The sequence below is a fragment of the Arachis stenosperma genome, chromosome 5 (genome assembly GCF_014773155.1).
Source record: "Arachis stenosperma cultivar V10309 chromosome 5, arast.V10309.gnm1.PFL2, whole genome shotgun sequence".
NCBI lineage: Eukaryota > Viridiplantae > Streptophyta > Magnoliopsida > Fabales > Fabaceae > Arachis > Arachis stenosperma.
Window position 1 is genome coordinate 121,020,136 of NC_080381.1, and position 12,843 is coordinate 121,032,978.

General features: G+C 35.1%; 2 protein-coding genes across 2 annotated transcripts; one reads left to right on the plus strand and one right to left on the minus strand.

The window, feature by feature from the left end:
• The first annotated feature begins 5,822 nt into the window (after positions 1-5,822).
• LOC130981795 (leucine-rich repeat extensin-like protein 4) lies at positions 5,823-7,980 on the plus strand. Its single transcript, XM_057905501.1, has one exon. It carries the CDS (start codon positions 6,189-6,191, stop codon positions 7,449-7,451), a length of 1,263 nt encoding a protein of 420 aa, XP_057761484.1. The 5' UTR covers positions 5,823-6,188; the 3' UTR covers positions 7,452-7,980.
• An 81-nt stretch (positions 7,981-8,061) lies between these two features.
• On the minus strand, positions 8,062-10,039 carry LOC130981796 (acid phosphatase 1-like). The gene is made up of 3 exons (XM_057905502.1): positions 9,455-10,039; positions 8,714-8,923; positions 8,062-8,475 (listed from the first exon to the last, which is right to left on the minus strand). The coding sequence occupies exons 1-3, from the start codon at positions 9,853-9,855 to the stop codon at positions 8,298-8,300; spliced, it is 789 nt and encodes a 262-aa protein (XP_057761485.1). The 5' UTR covers positions 9,856-10,039; the 3' UTR covers positions 8,062-8,297.
• Positions 10,040-12,843: the final 2,804 nt, after the last annotated feature.

Below are 12,843 nucleotides of genomic sequence, written 5' to 3' on the forward strand. Positions count from 1 at the left end.
TGTCGAAACTCTCTCATCTTGAATTCAATGCTCTTGATATATCTGAAAACAATTATTTATCATGGATATTAGATGCTGAAATCCATCTTGATTCAATGGATCTTGGAGATACCATTAAGGCTGAAAATAATGCATCCCAGAAGGATAAAGACAAAGCCATGATTTTTCTTTGTCGTCATCTTGACGAAGGATTGAAAAATGAATATCTCATATTAAAAGATCCTGCAGATCTTTGAAAAGACCTTGAAAAAAGGTATAATCATAAAAAAACGGTGATACTTCCTCAAGCCCGATATGAGTGGTCGCACTTGCGTCTGCAGGATTTTAAATCCATAAATGAATATAATTCTGCAATGTTTCGAATCACCTCACGAATGAAATTATGTGGAGAAAAGATAACTGATAATGATATGTTGGAAAAAACTTTCTCAACCTTCCATGCCTTGAATGTGCTCCTGCAGCAGCAATATCGAGAAAAAGGGTTTAAAAAATATTCTGAGTTAATTTCTTGCTTTCTTGTTGCTGAACGCAACAATGAGTTACTTTTAAAGAATCACGAAGCGTGCCCTGCTGGCGCTACCCCATTTCCTGAAGTAAATGTGGCAAATTACCCCAGAATAGGTAAATGGAAAGGTTTTAATAACAAGAAAAATTATGGAAGGAAAAGGAATTATATTCAAAAGAGAGGATCTCACCAGAAGTGGGATAAAGAAAGAAATATCGGGCAGAATAAATCAACAAAGGATAAGTGTTTCCGTTGTGGTGGAAAGGACCATTGGTCACGTACCTGTCGTATCCCAAGGCACCTAGTCGATCTTTACCAAGTATCTTTGAAAAAGGACGACAAGAGAAAAGAGTCGAATTTCGTTTCAAATGATGCTGAAAATTCCACCACTCATTATGATGTATTTGATTTCTTTGAGGATCTTGAAGGAAATATTGGTCATTTGATAAATGATGGAATAGTTTAATATGCGAGATTGTTAAGTATCTATATAAATAAATAATGTAAAGAACTTATTATTAAGTTTTATTTTCTATGTATTTAAGTTTCAAATGTGATGTATATAAATAATGAAATATTAATGTTTATGAATTTTGAAATCATTAAATGTGTCATGTTTTAAAATAAAATTTTAGTATATGACATTATTTTTATGTGCAGTATTTCTTAACAAAAATTCCGATCAAGTATTCAATTTAACGGTGCATACTACTCATTTTATTATTATTTGTCTTTGAAGAGAATGGCAAGGATATGTAATGAAGATGTATGCCTTGGGGATAGTGCAAGTTCGCACACTATTCTCAAAAGTGATATATATTTTACCCATCTTGTGCCAAAAGAAGAATGTGTTAATACTATTATTGGCTCAGGCAATGTGATTGGAGGCTCCGGAAGAGCTATAATTTTGTTTCCCGGAGGAACAAAATTCATAATAAATAATACACTGTTGTCTACCAAGTCTCGAAGAAACTTGTTGAGCTTTAAAGATATTCACCGAAATGGATATCATATTGAGACTATGAATGAGTGAAGTTATGAGTACTTATGTATCACAACTCATTATTCAAATAAAAAGGTTATATTAGAAAAGTTGCAATCACTTTCATCTGGGTTATATTATACCAAGATTAGTGCAATTGAATCACATGCCACTGTAAACCAGAAGTTTACTAGCCCAAATGAATTCATAACTTGGCACGACCGATTGGGTCATCCGGGAACAACCATGATGAGGAGAATTATTGAAAACTCCCATGGACATTCACTAAAGAACTAGAAGATTCTTAAAACTAGTGAATTTTGTTGTGCTGCATGTTCTCAGGGAAAGTTAATATTAAGGCCATCACCAGTAAAGAATGGATTTGAGTCCCCTGAATTCCTAGAAAGGATTCAAGGTGATATATGTGGACATATTCATCCACCATGTGGATCTTTTAGATATTTTATGGTCCTAATAGACGCATCTTCAAGATGGTCACATGTGTGCTTATTATCTTCTCGCAACCTGGCGTTTGCGAGATTATTAGCTCAAATTATTCGATTAAAAGCACAATTCCCAGAAAATCCAATCAAAGCAATTCGTCTTGATAATGCTGATGAATTTACTTCCCAAGCTTTTGATGCTTATTGTATGGCTAATGGGATAAGTGTTGAACATCTAGTAGCTTATGTTCACACACAAAATGGGTTAGCAGAATCACTTATTAAACGCCTCCAATTAATTGCTAGACCCTTACTTATGAGAATAAATCTCCCAACCTCGGTTTGGGGGCATGCTATTTTACATGCCACGGCACTTATTCGTTTGAGGCCAACGAGTTACCATCAGTTCTCTCCTATGCAATTAGTATTTGGCCAGCAGCTAAATGTTTCCCATTTAAGAATATTTGGGTGTGCGATATATGTTCCCATTACACCACCTAATCGCACCAAAATGGGACCCCAAAGAAAATTGGGGATATATGTTGGATATGATTCTCCCTCTATAGTGAGGTATCTTGAGATACAAACTAGGGATGTATTTAAAGCCCGATTTGCAGATTGTCATTTTGATGAATCAAAATTTCCAACATTAGGGGGAGAGAATAGCTTCCCGAAAAGGAACTTAATTGGAATGCATCAACGTTGATGTATTTAGATCCTCGATCAGGGCAATGTGAACTAGAAGTTCAAAAGATTATACATTTGCAAAGAATAGCAAATGAATTGCCTGATGCATTTTCTGATACAAAGAGGATAACCAAATCTTATATACCAGCGAAATAGCCATTGAAGCAAATTCGCGCCAGAAGCGTGGCAGGCTTGTCGGTTCCAAAGATAAAAATCTTCGAAAGAGAAAAGAGGTAAATACTATTCCTGTTAAAAAGGATATAGTAGAGACACCTGCAGTTGTCCAAAATTCTGATATAGTTTTAACGTCAGAAGACGTTCAGGTACCTGAAAATAGTAAAAATGACGAGATCTCGATAAATTATGTCTTTACAAGATAGAAATGTGATCGAAATAAGACAATTGTCAATGAAATATTTGCATATAATGTGGCATTAAATATCCTGCATGAAAATAAAGATCTTGAGCCAAGATCAGTCGAAGAATGTCGACAAAGGAATGATTGGCCAAAATGGGAAGAAGCCAAGAAGGCTGAATTAGACTCACTTGCAAAACGTGAAGTCTTTGGACATGTAGTCCGTACACCTGCAGATGTAAAACCTGTTGGATACCGATGGGTATTTGTGAGAAAACAAAATGAGAAAAATGAAGTTGTGCGCTACAAAGCCCGACTTGTGGCACAAGATTTTTCACAAAGGCCCGGTATAGATTATGAAGAAACGTATTCCCCGGTAGTGGATGCGATAATATTGCGTTATTTGGTCAGTTTATCTGCATATCATAAATTGCATATGCATTTAATGGATGTGGTAACAGCCTACTTATACGGCTCATTAGATCGTGATATCTATGAAAGTCTCGGAAGGACTAAAGATATCTAAACCATCCAATGAATATTTGCAAAGGTTATACTCAGTCAAATTGTAAAGATCTTTATATGGTCTGAAGCAATCTGAACAAATGTGGTATAATCGTCTTACTGAGTATCTGGCCAAAAATAGATTCAAGAATGATGATATCTGTCCATGTGTTTTCATAAAGAAATCTGCATCTGGATTCATTATAATTGCTGTGTACGTTGATGATTTAAATATCATTGGAACTCCTGAAGAGATTCCAACAATTATAAAAACTCTAAAAGAAGAGTTTGAGATGAAAGATCTTGGAAAGACTAAATTTTGCCTCGGCCTGCAGATCGAGCATACAAAAAATGGGATCTTTATTCATCAAACGACATACACAGAAAAGATCTTAAAAAGATTTTATATGGATAAGTCACATCCTCTGAGTACCCCAATGATCGTAAGATCTTTGGATGTGGAAAATGATCAATTCCGTCCTAAAGAAGAAAATGAAGATATCCTTAGTCCTGAAGTATCATATTTTAGTGCTATTGGAGCGCTAATGTATCTTGCTAATAATACAAGACCCGATATATCATTTGCTGTGAATTTACTAGCAAGGTATAGTTCCTCTCCAACCAGAAGACATTGAAGTAGAATCAAGCAAATCTTTCGATATATTCATGGAACGGTTGATATGGAATTGTTTTATCCCTATGAATCCAAGTCACAACTAGTTAGCTATGCAGATGTTGGATACTTATCTGATCCACATACAGGGAGATCACAAATAGGATACCTGTTCACATATGGTGGTACAGCTATATCATGGAGGTCCACGAAACAAACGATTGCAGCAACCTCCTCTAATCATGCCGAAATACTAGCGATTTATGAAGCAAGTCGCGAGTATTTTTGGCTTAGGAGTTTGATCCAATATATCCTGACATCATGTGGACTGATTGATCATAAGATAGCTCCAACTGTCCTATTTGAAGATAATACAGCATGCATTGCTCAACTTAAGGGTAGATACATCAAAGGTGATAGAACAAAGCATATCTCTTCCAAATTCTTCTTCACTCATGATCTTCAAAATAAAGGGACAATTGATGTGCAACAGATCCGCTCAAGTGACAATCTGGCAGATTTATTCACAAAGTCACTCCCAAAATTCTCCTTTGAAAGATTGGTACATGAGATTGGGATTCACCGATTTCGAGACATTAAATGATGTCGACAAGAGGGGGAGACTGTACTCTTTTTTTCTTGGTAAGATTTTCTTCCATTAGGTTTTTCTTTGACAAGGTTTTTAATAAGGCAGTTTCTATCACAAAGAATTTTGTACTCTTTTTCCTTCACTAAAATTTTTTCCTATTGGATTTTCTTTAGTAAGATTTTAACGAGGTATAATCCTAAATGGACATCAAAAGGGGAGTGTTACGATATGGATGTCCATATCCATGTCTACTTAGCATGATTTATTGAAGTACTATTGAAAAGCACAAATATTAAAGAATAAGCGGTGTATGCTTTCCCAACATTTGAAAAGTGAAACTTTATACTTATATAAATAAGGAAATAAGACTGAGGCTTTTGAGAATAGCAATAATAAAACTAAAATATTCCCTCTCTCTCTATTACTGTAAAGCACTTATTTATTTTTCTCTTCGTATACTATTAATATAATATTAATATATTATCTTTATAAAAGTATAATAGTATTGGTAAATACTAATAATAATATTTTTCTATTTATATTTTATTTTATTACCTCTTCCTTATTTATTTATTTAGTTATTTTACAACATTAAGAAATACAATATTGGAATGAATCTCCTGAGATAATGAGTCACCTTTTATTCAGTGATGTAATTCGGATTTTCAGACCCAAAAAGATCAATACCTTGTTGTTTGTTTGGGCCTTTGGTCCCGCATTAACAAAAAAAAAAAACTCTGTTTTGTGCATATATTTTATATTATCTGACTTCATTCTTGTGGCAATTGCACATTGACATTGTTGCAAATTAACTGTGTTTTGCAAATTAACTATATTTTTTATAATAATAATAATAATAGCATGCGTTATTAGATAACATGTGGCCTATGTTGCAATAATGGAGGCGTACGTTCACATCAACCATTACCCATCATTTTTGTCAATTCCATTTAACATTTTAATATGCAACCTTCACCATTATTTATTCATTATTTAAACCATAACTACCAAATGCGTTTAATAAATACACATATATATAGCGCTGCATCTATCTAAAGTATCGATTATTATTATTATTATTATTATTATTATTATTATTATTATTATCAGCCTCCCATTATAACAACAAACACCACCTCAAAGAACACAAAAAGCAGTGGTGTTTGCTGTTTAGTTCACCTCACCCTTCTAATCTCACTCACCGCCACCGTTATGTTCTGACACAGAAAATTTTTCATCCAAGACAAGTCAACATCTTTTACAGAAAAAAGTTGTACCAAGGTATAGCTCAAGCTCATTACAATTTACATAAACCAAAAAAGAAATCTTGCTGAATAGAATAGAATGGGACACATTCAAGACAAATAAGCAGACCAAGTTACACACTTACACTTACACCACACTCTCACACAAACTCTCTCTCTCTCTGCATTCAATGCTGCAAGCAACCTTATTTGGACAACATTACAAGCATACAATCAAATAAGCATCTTGGTATCTTCAGCTAAACATGGACAATACCTGGAGACTTGCTTTTCTTATGATCCTCACCCTTCATTCAACCACAATAGTAGCTGAATTTGGTGTTGTTGGTGGTGTAGGTGTTGGTGTTGGTGTTGGCAATGGTGGTGGAGGAGGAGTGGTTTGGGTTGGGGGAGGGGTTAACAACCCACAACCCTCTGGATCTTCTTCAGAATCAAAGCTGGATGGAGCTTACACAGCGCTACAGGCATGGAAATCTGCAATCACTGATGACCCAAAGAAAATTCTAGGAACATGGGTTGGTCCAAATGTGTGTTCTTATAAAGGGGTCTTTTGTGATTTTACTGAAGATGAAATGGGTGCATCTGCATCAGCATTCCCTGTAGTTGCAGGCATAGATCTCAACCATGCAAATCTCCAAGGAACCCTTGTCAAAGAGCTATCTTTACTCACTGACATGTCCCTTTTCCACCTTAACAGTAACAGGTTCACTGGTACTGTTCCTGATGAATTCAGAGACCTCGACTCTCTTGAAGAATTTGACCTCAGCAACAACCAATTCTCAGGTTCTTTCCCTTCTGCTACCTTGTACATGCCAAGCCTCATCTACTTGGACCTCAGGTTCAACTACTTCTCCGGGACAATCCCTCAAGAACTCTTCTACAAGAATCTTGATGCACTGTTTCTCAACAACAATCAATTTGAAGGTGAAATCCCTCAGAATCTTGGAAATTCCCCTGCATCAGTGATAAATTTAGCCAACAACAAGTTGAGTGGGAACATCCCAGCAAGTTTTGGATTCATGGGTTCTAAATTGAAGGAGATTCTGTTCCTGAATAACCAGTTAACTGGTTGCATCCCTGAAGGAGTGGGGCTATTCACTGAGATTCAAGTTCTGGATGTTAGCTACAATACTCTCATGGGTCATGTGCCAGACACACTGTCTTGTCTGCAAGACATTCAAGTCCTTAACTTGGCACATAACAAGCTTTCTGGGGAGTTATCAGATGTAATATGCTCTCTAAGGAGCCTTGCAAATTTGACTGTTGCTTACAATTTCTTTTCTGGGTTCAGCCAACAATGTTCAAGGCTTTTCTTCAGGAATGTGGGTTTTGATGTCTCACTTAACTGCATTCCTGGAAGGGACATGCAGAGACCTCAACCTGAGTGTTCTGTGATCCCAGGTGGTAGTCTAAGTTGTCTCAGAATTCCAACACCAAAGCCTCTTGTTTGCGGTTCCCTGGCTGTAAGTGCTTCTAAGCACACTAATTCTACTTCATCATCTCCTTGAATAGTAATTATTACAGTATACTTTACTAGTTACAGGTTGGTCATGGCTTCTCCACTAATTAGTGTTACCAATCTCAATTTACACACCTCCTAATTTAATTCTTCATAGATTCATTCAGCATACATGTTTAATATTATTATCAAAAAATACTTGCTGACTTCCGAGACTTCTAATATGTTTCATGATTATTATAGAAAGACAACACCTGATGCCTGATGGTATATACAAGCCAGACAATTTATGTTTCACGTGACATGCTTGATTTGGATACTTTATGCGCACTAGTTTATCACGGGTTTCTTAAATTATGCCTTGAAACTTCATTCCCAGCATTCCACAAGGCCCCTATTTGGTTACTTCTGAATAGTGAAATTTCGCAACAATATAATGCTCTAGCATCTAGATTACAAAACCACAATCAAAATTCAAAAGGGTGCCAAAAGTAGCAAGTCTCTACACCTTAGAGTGCCAGTTCTACCATATGAATTGGCTGAGAAATGCAGAGAAGCCCATGCATACTAATCAAAACAAGTGTAACTAATTGAAAATAACCAATAGTTTAAGCTATTCTATGTTATACTTGGTGAAATAATGAAATCCAGTGAAACAATTTTTATCTCTAACAATGTAGTACATAAGAAACTAACATCAATCAGAATCTCATTTACAATTGTCTGGTCTCCAATGAATCTTCGTCAGTTAGGAGAATTGTTCCCAAACCAGCCCTTATGAATGTATGGTCCACTCATAGCTTCGGCCATGAAAACAATGGAGAGACATTCATGTTCATAATACACAACAAGCAATCATGAGAAGAGAATACAAGTTGGAGATACCATTTCTCTGTTAAGCAATATAATACATTGGGTTTGGGAGTTTAAAAGAGCGTGATGCCACAGCAAAACCCCATAAGTCACTCCACTGATCACCAGAGTTGCCATGGATCCTGTAGCCTTCTTCCACCAACTCTGATCTCTTCTCAGACTTGTACTGAGCAGCTGTTTTACCTTGGTCAGAAGGGCTTCTGTTTCATACAAGGAATTTCAAGCTAAGTTCAACAGAACAACAAAATGTGTATCCTTACTAAGGGCATGTTTGGTAAGTGTAGGAAAGAAAATACAAAGACATGAGATAGAGAGGCATCTTGTCTGATTTTGTATCTCTCTTTCTTCAAACAGGACTGTGTCTTTCAGTGTCTTTATATTTCTATCCTAAGAAGATTACCAATTAACAGTAAGAAACAATTATTTTGCTTTATGTACCTTAAGATAAGCCTCTCCCAGTTTCTGTACCCTGCAAATAGAAGGTTTGCCTCAGTGGCACTCCTCTGCTGCTCACTTCTCCCAGTTAAGAGAATTATTTTGAATCCCAACTCCTGAAGCTCATTGTGCAAACTGAAACTTGGTAGCAAAGCTGGAGCCTTGGCCAATTTCACCCATTCATCAAAGGATGTCTCATTAAAGATCTCTGTCCTGGTATCCAAAGTTTTAAAACAAGCCATAAGCATAACCCATTGTTATGTACTTAAACCATAGAAATTTACACCAACAACCCCATACATGTATGTAAACTCTAAAGTAAGTCAACTAGTTATGATTCGTGCAGTCAAGATGCCCCTTCTCTGCTGTGTTTTTCAATAAAAATTCTCATGATGTCATTCTGCTACAAACTAACCAACATGACCACATATACACAGAATTTCTGTTATTAATGTGGCCATAGCCTGTTTACTGATCCATAAGTAAAAATAAGTCATCCTAATTCATTCTTTATAATAATAATCTTTTGTATTCAATATAAACATTGTATAGCATTGGTCAACTAATAATTGAATTTGAAACAAATTTACTTACGAGAGTGATTCATTGCATAAATTTCTTCCAAAATATCAAATAAATTCACTACTAGGTATTTCTATTTATTCATACGAATACCGTTGACCAATTGCCTCAACCTAGTTGACCAATCCAACGGCTAAAAAGTTCGAAAGCAAAACCACTTACCCGAACCCGGTCTCTTCGTAATACGGCAAGTTCGATAGAAGAGTTTCGTCGATATCGAACACCCACGCGTCTCTATCATCTCCGACCAGCTTCACGCTCCTCGCAAACTCCGACGACAGTTTTCCGATCACCTCCAAATCCGACGAGTACTGTCCCCCGGTCATGTACGCCTGCACGAACGCCGCGCACCTCGCCGGAATTTGTTTCCAATTCCCGGCGTTGTTCGTCTCCACGGCGAGTTTCCAGCTATCGCAGAATACGCCATCGTCGGCGCGGACCTTCCGATTCCCTCCGGCGACGAGATTCTCCGACGGGAGACGGATCGCGGTTTCGGAAGAGATGCCAGAGATCGCTGAGAGGAGCAGAAGGAGAGGGAAGAAGAATGATGCAACCGAAGCCATCGCCGGAAATCGATCCTTGGAAGAACGATTTTCCGGCGACCTTTTAAAAAGAAAAAGAAAAATTATAAAAGAATCGGTTTTCTCAGATCGTAAAAGAAAAGAAAAGCACCTCACTGGTTAGAAAATTTTTAAGAAAAAACGACGAATGGCTGAGAATTACTCTTCTTCTTACAACGACGTGCCGTTTTAGACTTCGTTATCAAAAACGACGATAGCTTTTTCTGCAATTTATAGATAACTTTTTGAGTATCTGTTATTTTTTAGATTTATTCATAATTGAAATGTTTTAGACTCAAATTATATTAAGATATGTTAACCAAATTATTAACAATAACCTTAAAATTGTATAAAGACTGGACGTTATTTTTAATATTCTTTTTAAAAAAAATTTATAAAAATAAAAGTGATTTTATGTTTAGATACTTTGTTTAAAAAGATTTTTTTATTTATCAATAATGTTTGAATAAGATAAGATAAAAATATTTTTTTGTTTATTTATTATATAAAAAATATTTTTTTTAAAAATTTTTTTTAAAAAAATATAAAATACAATTTAAAAAAATTAATTTTTTAGTATTTTTATTTTTATTATTAAAAATTTGTCGCACATTAAAAAATAAAAAAACATTTTTTAATTAATTTTTTATTAATTTAATAGTGTTCAAATAAATACTAAAAAATACAATTTAATACTATGAAATGAATACAAATATCACACGACTAATCACAAGTATTCAATGTTTTGAAACAAATAATCACACAAGAATATTCTTCCTCTATCTCATGTTTTACCAATAACAACATTTAATTAGTCATTATTGTCCAATATCTCCAAAATCTTATGTCATGCTTAAATGGATCAGATAAATGCCTCTAATTTTCTTCATATGTTTTGAAAACCGTAAATTCTCATATATTAATGTTTTGTTATTCAGTTATTATTGTTGTAAAATAAATAAATAAAAAATAGATATAAAATAAAAAATATAAATAAATAACTCTAATATTAATATTTATTAATATTATTATTTTAATATAATTAAACTTTGTTTGGAAGCGGAACACGAACCGATTTCCGCTATTCCGGGTTCTTATTGAGCGTAGCGAAATCAAGGTTTATTATAAAGTCAGCAAAGTTTCTATGGTGTTCTACCTTTGCGCATAACCGCATGGATAAGCTCACACTAACCCGTCAATTTGAGATCCAATTCGGGATTTTCCTTGGGAGGTATCGGGAAGGAATTGGAATGTAATAATATCAATTCATACAGATACAGAAGAAAAACTAAAATGCAGCAGTTCTCTTATATACGCTATATGTGGCTGCTTCTTAAATAGCTTGGCTTTAGTCCCTATGTCCCGTACCCATTACCTTTGGGTAGGGAATCCACAGGAAGAAGCATGAAATCACCCGAGGAATGCCTCTATTTATGCCTGGCCGCAGGTTTCATCATTCTTTATTTTAGCTCGGTATTGAGGAAAGAGGGAGCAACTTAACCCACCCAGTCTGCATTCCTTCCTAAAGGAATGCTGGAAAGGAAAGCTTCACTCACTTGAGACTCATACATTGACAGACCCAGACAAAGTTTATTGATATGAGCCAAAATCGGGCATAAGAAGGAAAGTGGTCAACTAAGCCCTATCAGGATTTATAACAGAAGACAACTTATTGAGTAACTGCTTGATCCCATCACTTTGAAAGCTACAGAAAACAGCTGTCTCCAAGCTGGTTGAATATATATATATATATATATATATATATATATATATATATATGTTTATGAGAGTACATATAAATAGTATTTTATGTAATATTGTGTATGTTTTTTTCTAAGACTATGCTATTTTTTTATACACTTACAAGGGTCATCTTTTTTAGGGATGGCAATACCACCCGAACCCGCGGGTACCCACCCCGCCCCTACCCGCTTGGGGCGGATTTTTGGGAGGGGCGGGACGGGGTCGGGTTTAGGTAATATCTGCCCCTACCTGCCCCGTTATATATATAATATATATTATTTTAATATATAATATGTATAATATATGTAAAATAATTAGTAAATGATTAATAATATTGTATCATATTAAAATTTTTACTTTAATTTATGTTATGTATGTGATGATGGTTATATAAATTTTGAAATTTAATTTTATTTATTGGATTTTAATAATTATAGAGGCGGGTAGGGGCAGGGCGGGTACCCGCAGGGGCGGGTTAGGGTTCAGTGTTTTACTACTCGCGGGTAGAAGTGGGGCGGGTTCTATGCGGGTTGGTGTACAGCGGGGCGGGGTCAGGTAGAGCAAAAACCCGCCCCTACCCGCCCCGTTGCCACCCCTAATTTTTTTCAAACCTCATTAAATTCAATTTCTCTTAATAACTCAAGCCTCCCAACATTAAAAAATTGAGTCGTCTATATTGTGAAATAAGTCATTATTAAATGGACATCTATATCATAACACTCATCTTTAGATTTTCATTTAGAATTATATTTCATTAAAACCTTACTAAAGAAAAATTCAATGAAAAAAATTTTAGTGAAAAAAAAAGTACAATATCCTTTGTGGTGAGAACTGTCTCGTTAAAAATATTGTCAAGAAAAATCCAATAAAAACTTGACCAAAGAAAAAAGAATACAGTCTCCCCTCTCTTATCGACATTATTTAATATCTTGAAATCGGTGCATCTTAATTTGATGTACCAATCTCTCAAAGAAAAATTTTGGAAGTGACTTTATAAATAAATCTGTCAAATTATTGCTTGAACTAATCTGTTGGATATCAATTGTTCCTTGATTTTCACTACAAGAAATTTAGTCTTCACCAACAAATGTTTAGCGACCATATTAATATAGCAGTAATTTCTCTTGTTAAATGACTTTTTTTTCAGTAAATAAATAATTGCCTTTAATACTTAACGAAAAATGTTCTACATGACAGCAGTATAAGAATTAGCTCAATAATCTAGATAGCAGGTACAAGCTCCAAAGG

Coding starts and splice junctions, on each gene's coding strand:
- LOC130981795 (XM_057905501.1), top strand. CDS start 6,189: ATGGACAATACCTGGAGACTTGCTTTTCTTATGATCCTCACCCTTCAT.
- LOC130981796 (XM_057905502.1), bottom strand. CDS start 9,855: ATGGCTTCGGTTGCATCATTCTTCTTCCCTCTCCTTCTGCTCCTCTCA. Junction 8,924..9,454: donor TACGAAGAGACCGGGTTCGG/GTAAGTGGTTTT, acceptor TTTGGATACCAG/GACAGAGATCTTTAATGAGA. Junction 8,476..8,713: donor TGGGAGAGGCTTATCTTAAG/GTACATAAAGCA, acceptor TGTATGAAACAG/AAGCCCTTCTGACCAAGGTA.